Consider the following 26549-nt stretch of genomic DNA (forward strand, 5'->3'; position numbering starts at 1 on the left):
AAACGTTTGTTATTTATTTTTAATAATGTGTTTTATTACGTTTGTTATTCTCGAATGTCTTGGAATATAACAACTTTTTGTGTTGTTGACAGGTAGGTACCCCCACTGTTTCGTTAATATTCAGGCCTCTGTAAAAATCCCTCATCTGCAAAGTCTCCGCCTCCATTTTATTGTCTCCGGAGGAGGAGGAAACCTGGGGGCGGGCGCACACAAGATGGCGGCTCCCAGGGAGGCGTGAAAACGGGGTCCGGTAGCCCGTTCTTTGTTTTCATACCAATTACTTGTTCTTCATTTTTTAGTAAACTAATTTTGTGGTGGTTTATATTAGATTTTCATTATTTGTTAATATCTCCCGCGCGAAAAGCATCAGAAGAATAAACAGAAATAGCTTCTCCTAATAGACAGCATTGGGCAGGATGTCCGTGTGAATGTAAGCACTAAACCAAAGGATACTTTCCCTATCTCAACTGGAAGAGGCGGATACTTTGTGTGTTATATCTCTGCTCGCCGCCATCTTTGATCTTCCCACCAGCTCTTTATTGGTTTGTTTGGACTGCACAAGATGGCGGCTCCCATGGACTCCATCAACTTTGCTTCTCCTGGGCGACTCTAAAGAAAAATAATAACCAGAAAATTGAAAACAGTCCCCTAGAGAGAAGGCTTGTTAGAGGTTATACTGCTTCAGAAACGCAGTAGTATTATTGGTTAGGTGGTGCAGACAGGAACGAGATTTGATTCCCCGGCCGCCGTCATAAAATGGCGGCTCCCATGGACTCCTCAGCGCCTCAGTGATAACCGGCCAGGAGTAGGCCTCAAACATCACAGACACCGGACTAAATTATTTTATTTATTCGTTTTTATATGCATTCTCCTCGCTCTAATTCAACACACACGGAGCTTTGTGTAGTTTTTATATAAATCGCACTGGCGACTTTTTTCTGACTGTTGCATCTCCTGAGAAAATATTTTCTACTATGGCCTCTTCAGCAGTTTCGGGATCTGCCGCCCTTCAGCCTCGTTGGAAAAGGGTTGTAGGCTGGTCTGGGCCGGTTCCTAGACCCCGTCACGGACACCGTGCAGTGGCTATCAAAGAATTAATCGTAGTTTTCGGTGGAGGGAACGAGGGGATCGTGGACGAGCTTCATGTTTATAACACTGGTGAGTACATCTTGTCACGTCCCTTCATCACTTTACTAGGATATAATGCTGCATAACGGTATCAGCCAGTGTGTGTGTTGTTGTGTGGTAATGTGTAATAGCCACCACCTGTTATCACTTTATGCATAATATAAACATCATGTGCCAGCTTCTGTCTGCAGGCTTGTTGCACCTATACTGTGTACAATGGGCTAAGAACCCTGATATTGACAGTGACAAGGGCCACCAGGGCCTGGAGCTCCCACTTGGCAAGCTGTCACGCCCCCACACCGGTCTCCCGGCAGGCGCTGAGACTCTGCGCTTTAAAAATCCACAAAGAAAAATGGCGGGTTCCTCCAACAGGGCTGTGAGACAGAAGGGGCGGGCTGTCGCCTCAGTCAGTGCTCGCGCTGTAATACCAGAACATCCCGCTACATGGCGGCTCCTTGTGCTGTTATATACAGTATGTGCTTTTATCCAGGCATATGAAATACACGGTTTATTAAAAAAGGGACACACTACACATGTCAGCTGGTTTTGCAAAAATAACATAAAAAATGCCAGGTACTAATAGCACTGCTAACGTGACTAGTTATCTAGGGTCTCAAATATAAACAGCTGTATTAACGGTGATATATATATATATATATATATATATATATATATATATATATATATATATATATATATATATATATATATATATATATATATAGTTAGTAGAAATAGTAATATGAGTGTAAGATGCTTACCCTCTGCTTCAGGACTGAAGCACTGACATCTGAAAGTAGCTTTTTTTTATCATCAGTCAAAACAAGTTTCAACAATGTAACATTGTACAGTGGCAGTTATTTTATATCTATGTAACTGACCACAAATATAATATTGGCTGTAAAATTCTACTAGTGGTAGACAAGCAATAAAAAAAATATATATATTTTTTTTTTTTTTTTTGTTTTATCTGTATCATTTAGTTACTTTGTCTCTCTCACTCACTCTCTCTCTCACTCTCTCTCACTCTCTCTCACACTCTCTCTCACACTCTCACTCACACTCTCACTCACACTCTCTCACTCACACTCTCTCTCTCACTCACACTCTCTCTCTCACTCACACTCTCTCTCTCACTCACACTCTCTCTCTCACTCACACTCTCTCTCTCACTCACACTCTCTCTCTCACTCACACTCTCTCTCTCACTCACACTCTCTCTCTCACTCACACTCTCTCTCTCACTCACACTCTCTCTCTCTCTCGGGCGGTCAACTCGCTGTTTTTTTTAAAAGGATAGATAAATCCCTTTATTACACATTCCCCAGTTTTGCAAAGCTAACATGGTCTTATACTTTTTATCTCTGATTACCTTGTATCTAAGCCTCTTCTGACAGCTACTTATCACATGGCTTTTTTTTTTTTTTTTTTACTTGCATTTTAGCCAATAAGCGTTGTGTCCTGCACAACGTCACGAGAGAGAGCACAATGTTACCTAATATGGCCCACAGGAATTAGCAGTCTCCTGTTTAAAGCAAATAATAAAAAAAGCATGTGATAATGTGCTGTCTGTAGTGCCGTAGGCACAGGCTGAAATTTTGAGGCGTAAACGTTAAAGTATATTAAAGGGACACTGAACCCACATTTATTCTTTCATGATTCAGATAGAGCATGCAATTTTAAGCAACTTTCTAATTTACTCCTATTTTTCTTTGTTCTCTTGCTATCTTTATTTAAAAAGCAGGTATGAGATGCATATAGGTGTTGGCCCATTTTTGGTTGAGAACCTGGGTTATGCTTGCTTATTGGTGGGTAAGCCTCCAATAAGCAAGCGCTATCCATGGTGCTGAACCTAAAATGTGCTGGCTGCTAAGATTTTCATTCCTGCTTTTAAATAAAGATAGAAAAAGAACAAAGAAAAATTAATAGAAGTAAATTAGAAAGTTGATTACATTTTCCTGCTCTATCTGAATCCTGAAATAATTTTTTTTGGGGGGGTTAGTGTCCCTTTAATAGTTTTGCAAAGCTGGGGAATGGGTAGTAAAGACGTTATCTCTTTATAAACATTAACAGTTTTAGTGACTGTCCCTTTAACATGCTTGTGGTACCCCACTGTGTTATAGGCATTGTTTTCCCCATCCATAATTTGTATCACTTCAGCCCCACAGGTTAGAGTCAGTATAGCAGAGGCTTTTAGTGCTTTTTATTTCACACACACATACAGTATATATATATATAGTAAGCAATTAGAATGCAGCGTTCTGATTGTTAAAAAGTTAATCCCCTGACAGCTGTAATAAAGATTTTTTTATTTTTTTTGCCTGTTAGACATCAATGGGAGGAAACATACCGGTTTCTGTACAGAAAGAGGGAAGTCGGCATAGACTATAGACACTGCTTTTGAAACTTGAATTTGGCGGCACTACGTCAGTCAGCTGGCATGATTAAAGGGACATGAAGAAACCCAACATTTTTCTTTCATGTTTTGGACAGAGCATACAATTTTAAACAACTTTCCAATTTACTTCTATTAATTTGCTTCCTTCTCTTGTCATCCTTTGCTGGAAAGTTAAGGAGCAGCAAAGAAACTTAGGTTCTAGCGGCTGATTGGTGCCTGTATGTATGTATGTATATATGTGTGTGTGTGTGTGTATATATAACACCGATTTGTCATTGGCTCACCCATTTGTTCAGTCAGCAACCAGTAGTGCATTGCTGCTCATTCAACAAAGCATACCAAGAGAATGAATAAAAATTAATAGGAGTAAATTAGAAAGTAGCTTAAAATTGCTGCTCTGTCTGAATCATGAAGCTTTCATATATATCGCTTTAAATATGCTGGTTTCTGACACTGTTTCCAACATCTTGTAATGTATGTGCCTGTACTGTATGCGCCTATGTGTGTTCCTTGTGCAAGGAAGGAGACAGATTACTGAAACTCCGTCTGCTCTGGGAGCTTTTTTCATTTCTGCTGTTATAGCAGACTCTTCACTTTAAAGGGACACTAAACCCAATTTTTTTTCTTTCATGATTCAGATAGAGCACGAGATTTTAAGCACCTTTCTAATTTACTCTTGTTATCAATTTTTCTTTGTTCTCATGCTATCTTGATTTGAAAAAGCAGTACTGTAAGCTTTAGAGCCAGACAATTTTTTGTTCAGCACCTGGGTAGCACTTGCTGATTTGTGACTAAATGTAGCAAACCAATCAGCAAGCTCTACCAAGGTGCTGAACTAAAAATGGGCCGGCGCCTAACCTTTTATTACTGCTTTTTCAAATCAATATAACATGAGAACAAAGAAAAATTAATAGGAGTAAATTAGAAAGTTGCTTAAAATTGTATGCTCGATCTGAATCATGAAAGGAAAAAAAATGTGGGGTAGTATCCCTTTAAGTGGTCTGTTCATTTCTGCTAAGCTACTCCAAAGGCCAGCAAAGGGTTTTCTTTCTAGACTGTAAGCTCTTTTATAGTTACTCTGGCAACATGGTGCAAGCTGTTTCTTTTCAGAGGCAGTGTATTTATATGATCTTTAAAGGGATACTGAACCCACAATTTTTTTTTCATGATTCAGATAGAGCATGCAACTTTCTAATTTACTTCTAGTATCAATTTTTTCTTCATTCTCTTGCTATCTTTATTTGAAAAAGAAGGCATCTAAGCTAAGGAGCCTGCAAATGTTTGGTTCAGAACCATGGACAGCACTTGTTTATTGGTGCTGTCCAATCAGCAAGGACAACCCAGTTTGTTCACCAAAAATGGGCCAGCATCTAAACTTGCATTCTTGCTTTTCAAATAAACATGCCAAGAGAATGAAGAACATTTGATAATAGGAGTTAATTAGAAAGTTGCTTAAAATTGCAGGCTCTATCTGAATCACGAAAGAAAAAAATTTGGGTTCAGTGTCCCTTTAACCCCTTAATGACAAGTGACGTACCAGGTACGTCCTGCAAAAACTTGCAGTTAGTGACAATGGACGTACCTGGTACGTCACTTGTCTAAGAGAGTGCTGGAAGCGATCGCAATCGCTTCCAGCAGCTCTCAGGGTATTGCAGTGATGCCTCGATATTGAGGCATCCTGCAATACCCTTAGAAAGCATCCGATGCAGAGAGAGCCACTCTGTGGCCCTCTCTGCACCGGTAGCGACGCGGCCGGTTCGTTGGTGGGTGGGAGCGCAACTGGGAGGCGGGTGGGCGGCCCATCGCTACCCGGCATCCGGCTCCTGTTAGTGCAATGTGCACGCCGGGTGCCGGGAGCGTGCGGGTGCGCGCATGCGCGTGCGCGCGCACGCCCGGGATCACCTACCCACACTGACACCAATGAGTGGGAAGAGGGGGGGAAATATATATATATGAGGATCTGGGAGGGGGTTGGGGTATTGTGGGGGGCTGCTACACTACAGAAAAAAATAAATTAGTAATAAAAAATAATTAAAAACACTTTTTTGGGGGGCAAATTGGGTACTGGCAGACAGCTGCCAGTACCTAAGATGGCGGCAATTAGGTAGGGGAGAGGGTTAGATTGCTGGGGGGGGGGATCATGGAGGTTGGGGCTAAGGCAGGAGTCCATCACAGCTAAAACATTTTATTTTTTTTTATTAAAAAAAATAAAAACTCCTTTTATTTAGTACTGGCAGACTTTCTGCCAGTACTTAAGATGGCGGGGACAATTGTGGGGTGGGGGAGGGAAGAGAACTGTTTGGGAGGGATCAGGGGGTGGGATGTGTCAGGTGGGAGGCTGATCTCTACCCTAAAGCTAAAATTAACCCTGCAAGCTCCCTACAAGCTACCTAATTTAACCCCTTAACTGCTGGGCATAATTTACGTGTGGTGCGCAGCAGCATTTAGCGGCCTTCTACTTACCAAAAAGCAACCACAAAGCCATATAAGTCTGCTATTTCTGAACAAAGGGGATCCCAAAGAAGCATTTACAACCATTTGTGCCTTAATTGCAGAAGCTGTTTGTAAATAATTTCAGTGGGAAACCTAAAGTTTGTGACAAAATTTGTGAAAAAGTGAACTTTTTTTTTATTTGATGACATTTGGCGGTGAAATGGTGGCATGAAATATACCAAAATGGGCCTAGATCAATACTTTGGGTTGTCTTCTAAAAAAAAATATATACATGTCAAGGGATATTCAGGTATTCCTGACAGATATCAGGGTTCCAATGTAACTAGCGCTAATTTTGAAAAAAAGTTGTTTGGAAATAGCAAAGTGCTACTTGTATTTATGGCCCTATAACTTGCAAAAAAAGTAAAGAACATGTAAACATTGGGTATTTCTAAACTCAGGACAAAATTTAGAAACTATTTAGCATGGGTGTTTTTTTGGTGGTTGTAGATGTGTAACAGATTTTGGGGGTCAAAGTTAGAAAAAGTGTGTTTTTTTCAATTTTTTCCTCATATTTTATATTTTTTTTTATAGGAAATTATAAGATATGATGAAAATAATGGTATCCTTAAAGTCCATTTAATGGCGAGAAAAACGGTATATAATATGTATGGGTACAGTAAATGAGTAAGAGGAAAATTACAACTAAACACAAACACTGCAGAAATGTAAAAATAGCCATTGTCATTAAGGGTAAGAAAATTGAAAAATGGTCCGGTCATTAAGGGGTTAATAAATAGATACATGCTAAATTAGAGTGGTAGAAATGAGTTATTCTTTTTAGTGGTTACAATTTATTTTAAGACAAACTTCAGAGTCCCCTCTTTAGATATAGAGAAATACTAACCAATATGGCATTTACTAATTGTATCTTCAAATGTATAATGGTTAAAAATATCAGGTGTAGCAAGGGGTGTTAGAAAATCCTATAGATGGGTGTGATGGCTGCATAAAGGCACAGTATTTCAACATCTTGCTTGCAAGAATAGTGGAACAGGGAATAATTTATATTATTGATTGCAACAGACATACTGGACAATCAAGCTTTTAAGCCTCTACTTTCCCCTTGCAGCAGTCGTTTATCCCCTTGGTTGCCAGAACATCTGTCTCTGCTACTGATTCCAACCTTAAAGCAGGGGTTGACAAATCTGTTAAAAATTTTTAAAGGGACATAATACTCATATGCTAAATCACTTGAAACTGATGCAGTATACAGTAACTGTAAAAAGCTGACAGGAAAATATCACCTGAGCATCTCTATGTAAAAAAGGAAGATATTTTACCTCACAATCTCCTCAGCTCAGCAGAGTAAGTTCTGTGTAAAAAGTTATACTCAGCTGCAGGTTAAAAAAATAAATAAAAATTAAGAAATGAACTGCAGCCAATCCGCATCAGCAGTGCTGAGATCATGAACTCTTACTGTGATCTCATGAGATTTGACTTAACTCTCATGAGATTTCATAGTAAGCTTCCTTTACCTGATTGGTGAAATATGAGAGTGCATGAGGCTCATCCCCTAAGCTGTCCTAGGACAGACATATTAATATGCTGCTTAGAAATCCTTTACAATGGGATGTGGCTACTGAGGAACTTTTGAGGTAAAATATCTTTCTTTTTTACATAGAGATGTTCAGGTGATATTTTCTAGACAGCTTTTTACAGCTATGCTGCATCACTTTCAAGTGTTTAAACATTTGGGTATTATGGCCCTTTAAGAGCCAGTAAGAATATTGAGGAGCCAGACAGTCATATTTGAATATAGATATATGGAGAATAACCCAAAAAGTTAGGAGCCACGGGTAAAATTCTAGAATTCAGTGGCTCCTTGGTTTGTCAAACCCTGCCCTAAAGGGACATAGTACTCAAATATGCATCCATATTAAAACAATCCCTTGTTTGATCTGACCTCACCTGTCTGATATTCTAACCAACTGCTGCTTCTATACTGTTAAATTCTCCATTGACCTAATACACTGCTATTCCGTTCCTTACTTGACACCCACTTTGGCATCTTTTACAAACACTTGAGAGATCACACTCCCAACAATAACAATCTCTAGTCACTGTTGAAACGGAACACACTTTCTCCCTAATTCTTCTAATTCTCTGTCACATTAATTGCAGTAAACTCAACAAATGTTTTTACTTTTGGTGTGAATCAGCCCTTACATGGTTTACATTTAAACACTGTTTCCTCTGGTGTTGTATCTTCTGCCACTTCCTGATTGAGGCTTTCTTTTTGATCCATTGCTCTTCATCTGTAGTTCTTAGCTTGGGAAGCTTGTGTGTTTCTTAGTTTTCATTGCTGACTCTGTTGTTGAGGGAAGAGATTGATTTGGGTGTCATCGGTACACTCAGTGTGTACTCGGTTTCTAGGCTGTGTGATCTAGGAAGTCCTCACATGCTTACAGCTTAGAATACCAAAGGTGCCCGTTTATGAAGCTGCATTTGCAGATTCAGTTCTTGTGGTGCATAAGATTGCTTCTAAAGGGCCACTAAAGTCAAAATTAAAAATGTCATGATTCAGCTATAGCACGTCATTTTAAACCACTTTCAGTTTCACTTCTATTATCAAAATGTTCAGTCTTTTTATATGTGCCCTTTGAGGCACCAGCTCTTACTGAGCATGTGCAAGAATTCACTGTAATACGTATGTATTTTGTGATTTGCTGATGGTTATCACATGATACAGGGCAAATGAAAAATGAACTAACTTTGAAATTTGTCAGAATAAAAACTGTTTTTTGCATTGCCTTTTTACTATGTTTGGTCCTGGGCAGGTTAAAATCGCACTGCATTGGTCAGTCCGTACCTTAACCCTTTAACGACTGAGGATGTGCAGGGTACGTCGTAAAAAAAAAAAAAAGACAGTTAATGCCTGAGGACGTACCCTGCACGTCCTCGGTCTGGAAAGCAGCTGGAAGCGATCCTGCTCGCTTCCAGCTGCTTTCCGGTTATTGCAGTGATGCTTCGATATCGAGGCATCCTGCAATAACCATTTTTAGCCATCCGATGCAGAGAGCCACTCCCTGGCCCTCTCTGCACCTGACATCTATGGCTATGTGCTTGTTGGTGGGTGGGAGGCGGGTGGCGGCCATCAGTGGCTCTTGTGATGCGGGACCGTGGGTGGGGATGGCCGGGGGCGCTCACGGACGTGCACATGGAGGCAGGGGCGGGCGCGTGCACGGGGAGGTAGCGGGTGGGAACCGCTACACTACAGAAATATTTTAGATAGAAGTGGGAAAAAGCAGGGGGATTAGATTTTAAAAGATCGTTTAGGCGGTGGGGTGTTGGTCTGTGGGGGGAAGCAACACTACAGAAAAAAAAATAATATATAAAAAGCTATATTTTTTGCAAACTGGGTACTGGCAGACAGCTGCCAGTACCCAAGATGGCCCCCAATAAGGCAGAGGGGGAGGGTTAGAGAGCTGTTTTGGGGGATCAGGGAGGTTGGGGGCTAAGGGGGGATCATACATAGCAGCATATGTAAATATGCTAAAAAATAAATTAAGAAATATTCAAATAAAATATTAAGATACCTTTTATTTTAGTACTGGCAGACTTTCTGCCAGTACTTAAGATGGCGGGCACAATTATAGGGTGGGGGGGAGGGAAGGGAGCTGTTTGGGAGGGATCAGGGAGTGTGATGTGGGAGGCTGATCTCTACACTAAAGCTAAAATGAACCCTGCATTCTCCCTACAAACTACCTAATTAACCCCTTCACTGCTAGCCATAATACACGTGTGATGCGCAGCAGCGTTTAGCGGCCTTCTGATTACCAAAAAGCAACGCCAAAGCCATATGTCTGCTATTTCTCAACAAAGGTGATCCCAGAGAAGCATTTACAACCATTTGTGCCATAATTGCACAAGCTGTTTGTAAATAATTTTAGTGAGAAACCTAAAGTTTGTGAAAAAGTGAATTTTTTTTTTAATTTGATCGCATTTGGTGGTGAAATGGTGGCATGAAATATACCAAAATGGGCCTAGATTAATACTTGGGGTTGTCTACTACACTAAAGCTAAAATTAAAGGGACACTGTAACCAAAATTTTTCTTTCGTGATTTGGATTGAGCATGGAATTTTAAGCAACTTTCTAATTTACTCCTATTATCAAATTTTCTTCATTCTCTTGGTATCTTTATTTGAAATGCAAGAATGTAAGTTTAGATGCCGGCCCATTTTTGGTGAACAACCTGGGTTGTCCTTGCTGATTGGTGGATAAATTCATCCACCAATAAAAAAAGTGCTGTCCAGAGGTCTGAACCAAAAAAAGCTTAGATGCCTTCTTTTTCAAATATAGATAGCAAGAGAACGAAGAAAAATTGAAAATAGGAGTAAATTAGAAAGTTGCTTAAAATTGCATGCTCTATCTGAATCACAAAAGAAAAAAATTGGGTTCAGTGTCCCTTTAACCCTAGAAGCTCCCTACATGCTCCGTAATTAACCCCTTCACTGCTGGGCATAATACACGTGTGGTGCGCAGTGGCATTTAGCAGCCATCTAATTACCAAAAAGCAAAGCCAAAGCCATATATGTCTGCTATTTCTGAACAAAGGGGATCCCAGAGAAGCATTTAGAACCATTTGTGCCATAATTGGACAAGCTGTTTGTAAATAATTTCAGTGAGAAACCTAAAGTTCGTGAAAAAGTGAACATTTTTTTTTTTTTTATTTGATCGCATTTGGCGGTGAAATGGTGGCATGAAATATGCCAAAATGGGTCTAGATCAATACTTTGGGATGTCTTCTAAAAAAAATATATATATACATGTCAAGGGATATTCAGGGATTCCTGACAGATATTAGTGTTCCAATGTAACTAGTGCTAATTTTGAGAAAAGTGGTTTGGAAATAGCAAAGTGGTACTTGCATTTATTGGCCTATAACTTTCAAAAAAAGCAAAGAACATGTAAACATTGGGTATTTCTAAACTCAGGACAAAATTTAGAAACTAACATGGGAGTTTTTTGGTGGTTGTAGATGTGTAACATATTTTGGGGGTCAAAGTTAGAAAAAGTGTTTTCTTTTCTTTTTTTTTTTTTTCAATTTTTTCATCATATTTTGTATTTTTTTTTTTTTTTTTAATAGCATATTATAAGATATGATGAAAATAATGGTAGATTTTGAAAGTCCATTTAATGGCGAGAAAAACGGTATATAATGTGTGGGTACAGTAAAAGAGTAAGAGGAAAATTACAGCTAAACAAATACTGCAAAAATGTAAAAATAGCCTTGGTCCCAAACGGACAGAAAATGAAAAAGTGCTGTGGTCATTAAGGGGTTAAAGGGACACTGAACCCACATTTTTTTTTCTTTCGTGATTCAGATAGAGCATGCAATTTTAAGCAACTTTCTAATTTAGTCTTATTAATTTTTCTTAGTTCTCTTGCTATCTTTATTTGAAAAAGAATGCATCTAATTTTTTTTTTTTTTTTCTTTTTAGTTCAGACTCTGGACAGCACTTTTTTATTGGTGGATGAATTTATCCACCAATAACATGTTCACCTAAAATGGGCCTGCATCTAAACTTACATTCTTGCGTTTCAAATAAAGATACCAAGAGAATGAAGAAAATTTGATAATAGGAGTAAATTAGAAAGTTGTTTAAAATGTCATGCTCTATCTGAATCACAAAAGAAAAAAATCTTGGTTCAGTGTCCCTTTAATCAATACAAACAAAAAAAATGCCCTTAATAAGTCTTCTACTTATTTATCCTACAATTCAATTCTTAATTGTAGTGGCAAACTCTGTAATCAGCTACAGGTCTTCTCTATGGCTGCAACTATCGATTATTTTCATAATCGATTAATCTGCCAATTTATTTTTTCGATTAATCGGATGACAAAAAAATCAATGATTGTTTCCTATAATTTAAATAAAATCCACATACTGAGTGTTACAAATATAAACTTCAGACTAAAACTTTACATTAACATAACTGTTTGTCCAATTTTTAAGCAGCAGAGCACAGTTTTAAAATTAAACTAAGCCACAAACTGTTTAAAAAGAGGTATTGCTGTTTTTCAGTGGCATACGCATGCATGCGTGCGCTTTAAAGACCGACCAGTTTCCAATTTACTTCAATTATCAATTTTTGCACAGTCTTTTTATATTCACACTTTATGGGGAACAAGCTCACAGGGTATACTATACTAGTCTGTGATTGGCTGATGTCTCACATGATACAGGGGGCTGGAAAATGTGAGAAAAAATAAAACGGGTAAAAAAAAAAATCTGCTTATTTGAAATTGAGTCATTGTCTTTTTATTATGCACTTGTTAATTATGCAATTCTACTGCATTAAGTGGTCCTTTTTAAAGGATCAGTAATTACTAGGGTTGCACCGATACCATTTTCTTAAGACTGAGTACAAGTACTGATACTTCCCCCCCCCCCCCAAATACTCGCCGATACCAATTACCAATACTTTTTTTTTTTTTTTTATGTTTCTCGAGCACAATGCAGTCTAATGATTTAAGATAGCTTCTTTATACTTATGAAGAACTGTAACTCAAAAGACATTATGAAATAAAAACAATTTTATTTGCTTGTTGTCACAGTTGTAAAAACTCGAAGACATTTCACAGAACATGTTTATATTTATAAATAAAAATATTACAATAAAATATATTAACAAAAAATACATTAACAAATATAAAAACACAACCAACCAAAAGTGCAATACAGTTAAAAATATAACAGTGCACTGTTTAATCACAGGGAACAACACTATGGGATAGATTACATTTGACTGGTAAGCTTTACCAATGCTCTCATTACATGTCCTACTTCATTAAAATCTGTGGAGTTGGAAATGTCAACAGAGCATTGGTAAAGCTTACCAATCAAATGTAATCTAAATCTAGTCCTATAATTGTAGGATGAGTGTTCATAGGAATTAACTTAATGTCCTATGAAAACACTTCCTGCAATTGTATAAACTAAATATGTTACAGTATGTTTTGAGCATAATTGTGCAAGATGAGAACTAGCAGTATAACAGGCAATCTAGCAATTAGAAAACATTTACAAAAGTTACTGGCACGTTCTTTTTAATGAACAGAAGCATCTCTGCATGTTCAGCTGAACAGTCTTTCACTTTCCACACTACTGCATGGGGCAGAAAGATATTTTTCGGCCGTTAAATCTCAGTTTATGAACTGACCAGTACTTACGGGGTTTGTCTGAATGAGGTACAGTGATCTCCCCCAGGTAGGCTTCCAGCTATATAGTAGTATGATTTTGGAGCACTGCTCTGAAGTACAATAATACAAATAATTTTTATTGGCAGAACTGAAGTGTACAATTTTTAGTTAAAGGGGCATAATACTCAGATGCTAAATCACTTGAAACTGATGCAGTATAACTGTAAAAAGCTGACAGGAAAATATCACCTGAGCGTCTCTCTGTAAAAAAGGAAGACATTTTACCTCACAATCTCCTCAGCTCAGCAGAGTAAGTTCTTTGTAAAAAGTTATACTCCGCTGTTGCCCAGCTGCAGGTTAAAAAAATGAAGAAATGAACAGCAGCCAATCGGCATCAACAGTGCTGAGGTCCATGAACTCTTTTTTACTGTGATCTCATGAGATTTGACTCATGAGATTTCATTGTAAACTTCCTTACACTGAATAGGGAAATAAGGTGAGTGTGCACTTAAGCTCGCTCCTTCTGCTGTCCCGGGTCAGACGTACTGATTTGTTGCTTAGAAATGGGATGTCGCTGCTGAGGAACTTTTGAGGTAAAATATCTTCCTTTTTTATATAGAGATGCTCAGGTTATATTTTCTAGTAAGCTTTTTACAGCTTTACTGCATCACTTTCAAGTGTTTAAAGATTTGGGTATTATGGCCCTTTAAGTCTCCACTCTATCTTAAAATGAAATGGGAACATGACATTTGAAAAGACACCACAAGATGGCGTATGGGTAAGATCTAAGATTTGGAGGTAACACTTTAAGTATCGGTGCATTTTTACGAGTACAAGTACTGGTAAAAGTACTTGGTATCGGTACCGATACTAGTATTGGTGCAACCCTAGATACAGTAGATTTGCATCATCAACAAATGTGTGATAAAAAGACAATGCAATAGCACTTAGTCTGAATATCAAATGTCGTTCTCAGTTTCTATTTCCACGCCCCCTGTATCATGCGACAGTCATCAGCCAATCATTAATGCATATACATATATTCTGTGAATTGTGCACATGCTCAGTAGAAGCTTGTGCCATAAAAAGTGTCGATAGAAAAAGACTGTGCACAATTTGATAAGTTAAAGAGACACTCAATCAAAATTAAACTTTCATTATTCAGATAGAGGATGCCATTTTAAACAACTTTCCAATTTACTTACATTAACAAAATGTGCACAGTCTTTTTTTTTTTTATTAAAACTTTTTGAGTCACCAGCCCCTACTGAGCATGTGCAAGAATAAGTGTGTGCATTTGTGAATGGCTGATGGCTGTCACATGGTACGTGTATGCATTTGTGATTGGCTTATGGCTGTCACATGGTACAGGGGGAGTGGAAAAAGACATAACTTTTAAAATTGTCAAAAAAAAATCTACTACTCATTTGAAGTTCAGACTAAGTGCTATTGCATTGTCATCTTGCATTTGCTGAGTATGCAAATCTACTGTGTTGACTGGTCCTTTAAGTAAATTGGAAAGTGTTTTAAAACTGCATGCTGTATCTGTATCCTAAAAGTTTATTATGACTAAGTGTGCCAAATGTACCCTTTCTGTGCTGCTGCCTCCTCGCTAAACTTAGCAGCTCCGGCTGACCATGGAACTTCGCTGCCATTTTATTTTCTTTATTTCTCTTTTTTTTTTTTGTGATTTGTCATTTTAACCTCTAAGGGAGTAGCTGTACTAGCCTACAAGAACAGTGTAGATTGGCTTAGAAGTGGAATTGTCACCACATTGGGGGGAAAAAAGCAATGTGCCGTGGGCGGACAAAGACACTTAGTTTAACGAGGAGCAGCAGGTACGATTTTCACACTTTTACAAAGTCATCACTGAAGGTCCTATTTATTGTCTGTGCTGCTGGTAAATCATAGCGCTTAAAGGGACACTGAACCCAAATTTTTTCTTTTGGGATTCAGATAGAGCATGACATTTTAAGCAACTTTCTAATTTATTCCTATAAAATTTTCTTCATTCTCTTGGTATCTTTATTTGAAATGCAAGAATGTAAGTTTAGATGCCGGCCCATTTTTGGTGCACAACCTAGGTTGTCCTTGCTGATTGGTGGATAAATGTATCCACCAATAAAAAAAGTGCTGTCCAGCGTTCTGAAACCCCAAAAAAAGCTTAGATGTCTAATTTTTCAAATAAAGATAGGAAGAGAACAAAGAAAAATTGATAACAGGAGTAAATTAGAAAGTTGCTTAAAATTGCATGCTCTATCTGAATCACGGAAGAATTATTTTTGGATTGTGTCCCTTTAAGAACCACTAGGATTTACCATCACTTTAACTTGTCACGGCTGACTCTCTCTGAGAAGATGTAGTTCTTGAGTACAAGGCCCTCACAGCATTTGTGTATGCCGCTTAAAAACTGTAATAACTTACTAAAAGCATTCTTGCAAAATCTGCAAGCACTACCCAGGTGCTGAACCAAAAAATGGGCGAGCTCCTAAGCTTAGATTTCTGCTTCTCAAATAAAGATAGCAAGAGAACGAAGAAAAAATGATAATAGGAGTAAATAAGAAAGTTGCTTAAAATTGCATGCTCTATCGTTTAGTATCCCTTTTAAAGTGAATGTCAATTTTGATGCTAAAGTGCCCGGTTTTTAAAAATTTGATTAAAAACAGGGGCACTTTAATTCATCAAAATTTACATTTCACTGCTTTTGAGGGGAAAAAAAAACGTACCTTTTAATCTTCACAACAGCTCCAGCTTCCTCTACCCGTCGCAAAGCCTCTTCCTGGGTCTAAAATGAGGAATCCGGCTTCCTGCAATCACGGCATTGAATCAAACACTGATTCCCCCGGGGGGGGGGGGGGAGCCGTGATTGGAGGATAACCTATCCATCATTTCTGACGTCAGAAATTGCTTGCAACGACCGGAGGAAGCTGGAGCTGCTGTGAAGATTAAAAGGTTAGTTGTTTATTTTCACAACAGGCGTGAAATGTAAATTTTGATGAATTAAAGTGCCCGTTTTTAATCGAAATTTTAAAAACCGGGCACTTTAGCATCAAAATTGACATTCACTTTAAGAATTGAGGTAACACTTGACACCATGATTTAATAATTTGTTTGTAAAACATGCAGCAGTGTTTACCTGAGATGCAGTGGCCTCAATATGGGTGCCCTAAGAACATTGAAAATGCAACCTTTACATTTTTTTTTACTTTTATCATCACACCGTTAAGTGATGGTAGTTTTTGTTGTTTACAGCCATGCAGTGGTGGAAGATTTAGGTCATGAGAGTACAGCTTCCAGTGTGTCTGGCTTATATTAGTATGGGACTTATCTTTAGATATAAATTGGTCTTAGACAAATAAGAAAATTAGGTTTCTCCCTAATTTTTTATATTTAAGCAGACTATCAACTCCCCCTCTGTAACTGGTTAACCGCAGATAGAAATAATTGTGTGTATGCCTTGAGTGGTGAAACATGTCAGCAGCAGCCATTGTTTGTCAAGTAATACTCGTGATTTTCCCATGATCATGTATAACATGGATTTTTAAACAAATAAATCGAGGTTGGAATTGGAGATACCTGCTTGCATCTTGTTTTTCTTTTTATATATATATATATATATATATATATATATATATATATATATATATATATATATATATATATATATATATATATATATATATATATATATATATATATATATATATATATATATATATATATATATATATATATATATATATTTTCTTAGTGGGGCTGGGCGATATGGGCAAAAATGAAAATCGCGATTTTGTACCCAAAAAAGATTTTCTTATAAATGACTATACCACTTTAATTTTACACACAGTGGATATAACCAGTCTACACACCCCTGTTAAAATGTCAGGTTTCTGTGATGTTAAAAAATGAGACAAAGATAAATCATTTCAGAACTTTTTCCACCTTTTAATGTGACCTGGTAGCCACTGGCTCCTAGAATTTTACCCCTGGCTCCTAACTTTTTGGGTTATTCTCCATATGTCTATATACAAATCCAATGGTCTGGCTCCTAAAAATATGCCTGGCTCCTAAATATTCTTAATGGCTCCTAATTTTTAAACACATTTGTCAAGCACTGAACTACACAACTCAATTGAAAAACAAACTGAAATCTTTAAGGTGGAGGGAAGTAAACAAAAAAAAAAACAAAACAAAAAAAAAACTAAAATGTGGTTGCGTAAGTGTGCACACCCTCTTATAACTGGGGATGTAGTTGTTTTCAGAATTAAGCAATCACATTCAAAACCATGTTAAATAATTCATCACACACCTGCCATAATTTAAAGTGCCTCTGATTAAGCCTGAATAAAGTTCAGCTGTTCGAGTAGGTCTTTCCTGACATTTTCTTAGTCGCGTCCTACACAAAAGCCATGGTCCGCAGAGATCTCCCAAAGCATCAGAGGGATCTCATTGTTAAAAGGTATCAGTCAGGAGAAGGGTACAAAAGAATTTCCAAGGCATTAGAATATACCATGGAACACAGTGAAGACAGTCATCATCAAGTGGAGGACATATGGCACAACAATGATATTGCCAAGAACTGGATGTCCCTCCAAAATTGATGAAAAGACAAGAAGAAAACTGGTCTGGGAGGCTACCAAGAGGCCTACAGCAACATTAAAGGAGCTGCAGGAATATCTGGCAAGTACTGGCTGTGTGATACATGTGACGACAATCTCCCGTATTCTTCATATGTTTGGGCTTTGGGGTAGACGGCAAGACGGAAGCCTTTTCTTTGAAGAAAAACATCCAAGCCCAGTTAAATTTAGCAAAAACACATCTGAAGTCTCCCAAAAGCATGTGAGAAAAGGTGTTATGGTCTGATGAAACCAAGGTTAAACTTTTTGGCAATAATTCCGAAAGATATGTTTGGCGCAAAAACAAAACTGCATATCGCCAAAAGAACACCATACCCACAGTGAAACATGGTGATGGCAGCATCATGCTTTGCGGCTGTTTTTCTTCAGCTGGAAGTGGGGCCTTATTCACAGTAGAGGGAATTGTGAACAGTTTCAAATACCAGTCAATATTGGCACAAAACCTTCAGGCTTCTGCTAGAAAGCTGAACATGAAGAGGAACTTCATCTTTCAGCATGACAACGACCCAAAGCATACATCCAAATCAACAAAGGAATGGCTTCACCAGAAGAAGATTAAAGTTTTGGGATGGCCCAGCCAGAGCCCAGACCTGAATCCAATCGAAAATCTGTGGGGTGATCTGAAGAGGGCTGTGCACATGGGATGCCCTCGCAATCTGACAGATTTGAAGTGTTTTTGCAAAGAAGAGTGGGCAAATCTTGCCAAGTCCAAGATGTGCCATGCTGAAAAAAATCATACCCAAAAATACTGAGTGCTGTAATAAAATCAAAAGTTGCTTCAACAAATTATTAGTTTAAGGGTGTGCACACTTATGAAACCATATATTTTTTTTTTTATTATTTTTTTTTTACTTCCCTCCACCTAAAAGATTTCAGTTTGTTTTTCAATTGACTTGTACAGTTTATAGGTCACATTAAAGGTCGAAAAAGTTATGAAATGATTTAGCTTTGTAATTTTTTTTACATTTTTTTTACAGAAACCTATTTTAACAGGGGTATGTAGACTTTTTATATCCACTGTGTGTGTGTGATTACTTGAAACTAGGTGCATCTCCAGCATTTGATCCCATAAGCTTATGTGTGACCGGCATATCCTCAGACCAATGTAACAGCTAATTTCCATGCCCTGCTTCCACTCATGACATGTCACTGAGACCTCTCTTCACGCTGCCTGTAAATGCTGTGAGCCCGTTCGAATGTGGTGCATCTCCTGTGCCCGTCCTCAGCTCAAAGTACATCAGGAGAGGTGTCCAGTGATGCGAAAATGCCGCCCGCCAACACAATGTTATAACCGCCTGAGGGGGCAAGTTACACTGATGAGGTGGTTCACACTTGGTATCGGCTGCGTGTTTAGAGGTCTCGGTGATATGTGTGTAAACAGGATGGAAACAAGTTGTTGCATGGAACTGAGATCTGCCTGTCACATCTGTGAAATGTATTTTCTATTAAGAGGCCGTTACCTGTTGTGCATTACTAGGTCCCTGCAAACTTCCACTGTTGGTGTCGGAGTCCCAGGAGATCAAGCAGAAACAGGGAAAAAATTTGCTCCCCTACTCCCCCCACCCCCTCTTCCTTCCCTACAGAAGCCCACGCACAATGAACAGTTACAGCCAGCCCTCCTGTACGTCATAGGGGAGGGGCTAAAAATCATACTATCGATGCAAATAATCACGGTTTTAAATCGCATATGCGATTAATCGTGCAGCCCTAATTCTTAGCTTTATTGATTCTTGCACCCATTTTATCATTTTATATGAAAGTTAGCAGAGTACCATATTATTTTAATCAGCTGTATCAATAGTGTGTTTTGATTCATAAGTAGAATTGTAAGAAGTTTTTAACCCTTGGATATACTAGCTTGATTATAATAGGATAAATGCAATAAAAAGTAACTGCCAAAAAAGTGTGACTCACCCACCTAGGGGAGTAAACGTTTTATTTTTGCCTAGAAACATTCAATTCCTAAGTAGTGAAAAAATATAAAATTGGTAATAGCTGACTTTTTAAAAAGTACAAAAGTAGTTTGATTCAATATAAAATGATTTTTAAAGACTGACAGCAGAAGAATTGTGCAAACGCCTACGTTGGAGCACATCCGTTAAAAAGCAGACTATATTTTATTTACATAATCAAATAATTATTCACTAGAATGTCATGTGTCATTGGAATTGTTGAACTGACTCCTTGTGTGGTTTTTTTTTTTTTTTAATAAATGGATTTAAAAAAACCAAAATTATTTCACAATGCAGATAGGGGTAGGGTATTGAGGGGGGGGGGGCTGCACTAAAGAAAATGGGCTGTTAATATATTATTTATTTAAAAAGGACAAATTTGTTAGTAAACTGGGTACTGGCAGACAGCTGCCAGTACCGAGGAGGGAGGCCTAGAGAGCTGTTGGGGGGTAATAGGGGATCCTACACACATATACATATATATATCTATATCACTGCTCCCACTAGCTTAAAAAATCCTTGAAAAACTGGTTTTCGATTGCCTAACCCACTTCCTGTCCTCCAACTCACTGCAAGACCCCCTGCAGTCAGGCTTCCATCCCCAACACTCAACTTAGACTGTCCTTACCAAGGTTACTAATGATCTCCTTTCTGCTTAAAACAAAGGCTTCTACTCTATACTCATCTTACTTGACCTCTCTGTTGCCTTTGACACTGTTGACCATCCCCTTCTCCTACGGACTCTCAGCTCTCTTGGGCTTTGTGACACTGCCCTCTCCTGGATTCACTCTTATCTCTCTAACAGATCATTCTCTGTCTCTTTTGCTGGTGACTCCTCCTCTCCATTGCCTCTGTCTGTTGGAGTACCTCAAGGCTCTGTCCTGGGTCCTCTACTCTTTTCTTTATTTACACTTCTTCACTGGGTAAACTTATCAACAGCTATGGCTTCAACTACCACCTCTATGCTGATGATACCCAGATCTACCTTTCCACCCCTGCACTCTTTCTCCTTCTGTCAATTATCACGTCAGCGACTGCTTATCTGGCATTTCCTCCTGGATGGCCTCTCACCACCTAAAAATAAACATGTCCAAGACCGAACTACTTCTAATCTCCCCCCCCCTCCAACTCAACTACAGTTTCTAATTTTTCCTTCATTGTTGGCGGCACCACTATCTCCCCATCACCCCAAGTACGCTGCCTCGGAGTCGCACTTGACTCAAATCTGTCCTTCATTCCCCACATCCAACTGCTCTCTTCATCCTGCCGCAACCACCTGCACATCTGCCAGGCTAATCCACCTCTCTTGACGCTCCGTTTTTGCTGCACCTCTCTGAGTCCCTTCACTGGCTCCCCATTCACAGCAGAATTAAATTCAGCATTCTCACCCTGACCTACAAAGCCCTCACCAATGCTGACACACCCTACCTGTCCTCACTCATCAACAAATATACTCAAGCCCACCCCCTAAGATCCAACAATGACCTGCTCCTTGCATCCTTTACCATCACCTCCTCTCATGCTAGACTACAGGACTTCTCTCGTGCGGCACCAACCCTCTGGAACGCACTTTCTTGAGCAGTCAGTCTCCCCTAACCTCTCCTCCTTTTAAACGTTCCATAAAGACCTTTTTGTTCATGGAAGCATATCACCCGACTCATTAACAAATTAACTTCACTAACCTAACAGTTGCCCTCATCTCCCAACTAATATTCCCACCTCTGCAGTCCCCACCTCCTGTTTCCCATCCTCCTACCCATATAGATTGTAAGTTTCCACCGAATAGGGCCCTCAATTCCCCATGTATTTGTAAAATTGTCTTTTATTGTATTGTTTCTCCGTTGTACTTTTATCCTTGTACCCATGGGTAGCTCTGCGGAATCTGTTGGCGCTTTATAAATAAAGAATATACAGGTATACCTCACTTTACAGCGCATCACTTTACAGCACTTCGCTAATACAGCGCTTTGTGGAGCTGAAGTTCAACCTCCAAGGATTTTAAAACAGTGCTGTAATCTTTGTGAGATTGCAAGAAAAGTGACTGGCACCATTTTATTATGCCTAGTTCACTCTGTTTACAGCATTAAAGTGCAATCTGTGTCTCAGTGCTATACTCTGGCAAATTGTACTACAGTGATTGTCACTATTTTACAGGTACAGTACTTATTGAATACTGTTCTGTGCAAGTGTTAAACTAAACTTGGCGCTATTGCACACCTAATATAAGTTAATTAAACATGTTTTTTTAAGTCTTTAACCACACTGGCAAGTGAAAGTAAAGCTAAAACTGCCTTGTTTCACTTTAAGGTGGTTTTCACTTTACAGCGGGGCTCCGGTCCCTAACCCGCTGTATGAGCGGGGTATACCTGTAGAATATATAATCCTCCTTTATTTTTATACTGGCAGACTTTCTGCCAGTACTTAAAGGAGCAGTCAACACAGTAGATTTGCATAGTCAACAAATGCAAGATAACAAGACAATGCAATAGCAATTAGTCTGAACTTCAAATGAATAGTAAATATTTTTTCTGGCAATTTTAAAAGTTATGTCTTTTTCCACTCCCCTTGTACCATGTGACAGCCATTAGCCAATCACAAATGCATACACGTACCATGTGACAGCCATCAGCCATTTACAAATGCATACACACTTATTCTTGCACATGCTCAGTAGGACCTGGTGACTGAAAAAGTTTAAATATAAAAATAATATGCACATTTTTTTTAATGGAAGTAAATTGGAAAGTTGTTTAAAATGGCATGCTCTATCTGAATAATGAAAGTTTAATTTTGATTGAGTGTCCCTTTAAGATAACGGTAAAAATTGTGAGGTGGGGGAGGGAAGAGAGCATTTTGAGGGGAGTTGGGGAGGGATCAGAGGGTGGTATGTGTCAGGTGGGAGGCTGATCTCTACACTAAGCTAAAATTAACTCTACACGCTACCTAATTTAACCCCTTCACTGCTGGGCATAATACTAGTGTCGTGCGCAGCAGCATTTAGCGGCCTTCTAATTGCCAAAAAGCAATGCCAAAGCCATAAATGTCTATTTCTGAACAAAGGGGATCCCAGACAAGCATTTACAACCATTTGTGCCATAATTGCACAAGCTGTTGGTAAATAATTTCAATGAGATACCTAAAGTTTGTGAAAAAGGTAATGATTATTTTTATTTGATCGCATTTGAAATCAAATTTAACAAAATGGGCCTAGATCAATACTTTGGGTTGTCTACTACACTTAAGCTAAAAATTAACCCTACAAGCTCCCTTTAAAGGGACATTATACACTTATATTTTTTTTTTTTGCATAAATGTTTTGTAGATGATTTATTTATATAGCCCATAAAGTTGTTTTTAAAAAAAAAAAAAAAGTATAGTTTTGCTTATGTTTAAATAACATTGCTCTGATTTCAGACTCCTAACTAAGCCCCAAAGTTTTATGAGAATACCGTCCGCTACCTACTCCAGCTTGCTCCTGTTTGTGTAAAGGGTCTTTTCATATGCGGGGGAGGGGGGAGTGTCTTATTTCCTGCTTGCAGTGGACTTTCCAGCTACCTTTTCAAAAGAAAGCTTCTAAGTAAGTTTTTAAACAGTTTTATACTGGATTTTTACATCAGTATCTGTGCATCTTATTCTTTATAGTAGTGTCTATTACATGCAGTTATATGAAAATGAGTGTGTACTGTCCCTTTAAGCTACCTAATTAAGCCCTTCGCTGCTGGGCATAATACAAATGTGGTGCACAGCGGCATTTAGTGGCCTTCTAATTAGCAAAAAAGTAATGTCAAAGCCATAAATGTCTGCTATTTATGAACAAAGGGGATCCCAGAGAAGCATTTACAACCATTTGTGTTATAATTGCACAAGCTGTTTGTAAATAATTTCACTGAGAAACCTAAAGTTTGTGAAAAAGGTAACAATTTTTTTTTATTTAATCGCATTTGGCGGTGGCATGAAATATACCAAAATGCGCCTACTTTGGGTTGTCTACTAAAAAAAAAATAAAAAAAAAAATATGCATGTCAAGGGATATTTAGGGATTCCTGACAGATATCAGTGTTCCAATGTAACTATCGCTAATTTAAAAAAAAAAATGGTTTGGAAATAGCAAATTGCTACTTGTGTTTATTGCCCTATAACTTGCAAAAAAAGCAAAGAACATGTCAATATTGGGTATTTCTAAACTCAGGACAACATTAAGAAACTATTTAGCCCTGGGTGTTTTTTTGGTGTTTGTAGATGTGTAACAGATTTTGGGGGTCAAAGTTAGAAAAAGTGTAACCCCCGCCCCATTGTTTCATTATATTTTATAGTAAATTTAAGATATGATAAAAACTATATATTTAGAAAGTCCATTTAATGGCGAGAAAAACGGTATATATGTGTGGGTACAGTAAATGAGTAAGAGGAAAATTACAGCTAAACACAAACGCTGCAGAAATTTAAAAATAGCCCTGGTCCCAAACTGTCAACAAATGGAAAAGTGGTCTGGTCACTAAGGGGTTAAATAAACCGATGAGGGGCTGAGTAGATTTTATTTGTGCAGTATTTTTGTATAGATATTACTGACACACCTGCTTCTGAGTGTGTAAGTTTGCAGAGTATAGATAGAAGTCCAGATTTTTTTATTTATTGTTTGACTCACATTATACAGTGGGCAGAAAAACTTGAAAGTTTGCCATAAAATGAAAACAAATCTATTACTTGTTTACATTTCAGAATAAATGCTATTCACTTTGTCTTTATTATGCAAGTCGGTGTTCTCCGCAGAATATTTTACCAGCTGGGTGGAATTTTAAACTAGTAAGATAAAATGCCAAGAGTCAGCGCTACAGTATCCCTGTTGGGGGATATGTTGCTTTAGATGGTGTCCACGATCAGTTAATAAATATATGGATAAATAGTATGTCCTATAGTTTGTGAAGTACAGGTGGCCCTCGGTTTACGCCGGTTCAATTTGCGCCGTTTCAGAATAACAACCTTTTTTTTCAGTCGTGCAGTAATTAAAATAGCCAGTAGGTGGAGCTGTCCGCTTGTTTTGCCGCAAAGTTTTGCAACTTAACAGGTCTGAAATTGATCTGTGTACACAGAGCAGACATTGGCTATCGAGCAGCCACTTCCCTATTATCTTCCTGTCCAGCAGCTTGAGGTGAGGGTGTCTAACTGCCTATTAATCACTGCAGATTGAAATGCATAGAATAGGTGCAGACCCAATATTATCTAACATGCTAACAATGCAGAGAACTGATTGCAGAAAAATGCAAGTAAAAAAACATTTTTGTTTACTAAACTTAGTTTGATGATGATGCAGTCTGTTGTGTGATTATTTTATTAGGTGCTGTTAGCAAATGTTTTTGTTCATTAAACTTAGTTTGATGATACAATCTATATTATTAGGTTTATAATGCTGTTTAGCATTCAAAGTCTTCATTTCAAGCTTTAAAAATAATGTATTAGGTGTTACTTATGTCAGTTTTGAGAGGGGCCTGGAACCTAACTCCCTCACTTCCCATTGACTTACATTATAAACTGGGTTTCAATTTACAATGGTTTCGATTTACAACCATTCCTCCTGGAACCTAAGCCCGGCGTAAACTGAGGGCTACCTGTATATATAATTCACTCAAAAAAATCCAATTTATAAAATATATAACATTTAATGAGGTTGCAATGTAAAATAGATAAATATATAGAAACACGTGTATAAAAACAAATAGATATATAAAAACAATTGGGATGAATACTCTAGAAAATATTCTTATGGGTGAATGGTCTACAGAGCCTATATATCTAATCTAGGATAAATCAACTGTAATAACGATAAAACACAATGGATCAAATAAAAAATCAAATAATAAAGTAAATCAATCAGTTCTGATATAATAGTCCAGTTAAGTGTCCATATGGAGAAATAGATATGTGAAAGTCCAAAGGTGTCCAATCCTATTTAGCTAGTTCAGTGTTTGGTGATGAAAAAATATGTGGGTGATTCAAAAAAGGGAAAATTCTCACATAAGCTTAAAAATGAAGAGGTGAAAATATAAAATAAGAATATGTGAAAAAAAGTGATCAACACTAAATTAGATAAATTTAAAATAGTTTAAGGTGTACACCTAAAAAATAGTCCATAAAAAAATTAGTCCATAAAAAATTAATCCTTTAAGTAAATCCTTATTGTCCTAAAAATTGGTGATATCCCAGATTTTATGTACAAAAATAGTGTAGTGTGGTCTTGTTAAATGATCCTCTTCCCAAAGTGGATATGAATAATTTATGCCATCATGATCCTATAAAAATATATAAAAACAGACAGTGCAATAAAGCCACTAAGAATGGAAAATATAGGTATTTTACTCATCAAAAAAGAGCCTGAGCCGTAATACCAGTTTACAATCAACACGTTTTGGTCCGCAGGTACCTTTCTCAAGACTGGTAACGGCTATCTGGTAATTTCACCTTAAATGGAATGTTTTAGCCAATAAGGTAACTCAAAACTGGCGCCATAAAATTTGCGTTCCGGTATAGCCCATGCATAATGCTTCTTATTTGCCCCGGATGTATTATAGATTGTCTTTCTCCCTTGTTGAATTGCTACATGGTTCTCCTCCGTGTGAGCTGACTTACCGGATGTTTTTACCGGATGTTTGATCTAACCGGAAGTGACATCATAATGTGTATGTACACTTCCGGTTGTGCACCGTTTTGTTGTAGCATATGGCGCGTTTATCTTGGCGGCAATGGGCATATGGCTTAAACGTGTTGGATTTATATAAATAATGTATAGGTATAAAA

At 38.0% G+C, this 26549-nt stretch overlaps 1 protein-coding gene across 1 annotated transcript in view; it reads left to right on the forward strand.

Moving 5' to 3' along the window:
* Positions 1–231: 231 nt before the first annotated feature.
* HCFC1 (host cell factor C1) overlaps positions 232–26549 on the forward strand; it is a gene marked incomplete in the record, with an annotated part of 480694 nt that continues 454376 nt past the window's right edge. Inside the window, 1 exon segment of the mRNA XM_053696082.1 lies at positions 232–1158. Coding sequence (XP_053552057.1) covers positions 975–1158 — 184 coding nt within the window.

The sequence above is a fragment of the Bombina bombina genome, chromosome 12, assembly GCF_027579735.1.
Source record: "Bombina bombina isolate aBomBom1 chromosome 12, aBomBom1.pri, whole genome shotgun sequence".
NCBI classification, from domain to species: Eukaryota; Metazoa; Chordata; class Amphibia; order Anura; family Bombinatoridae; genus Bombina; species Bombina bombina.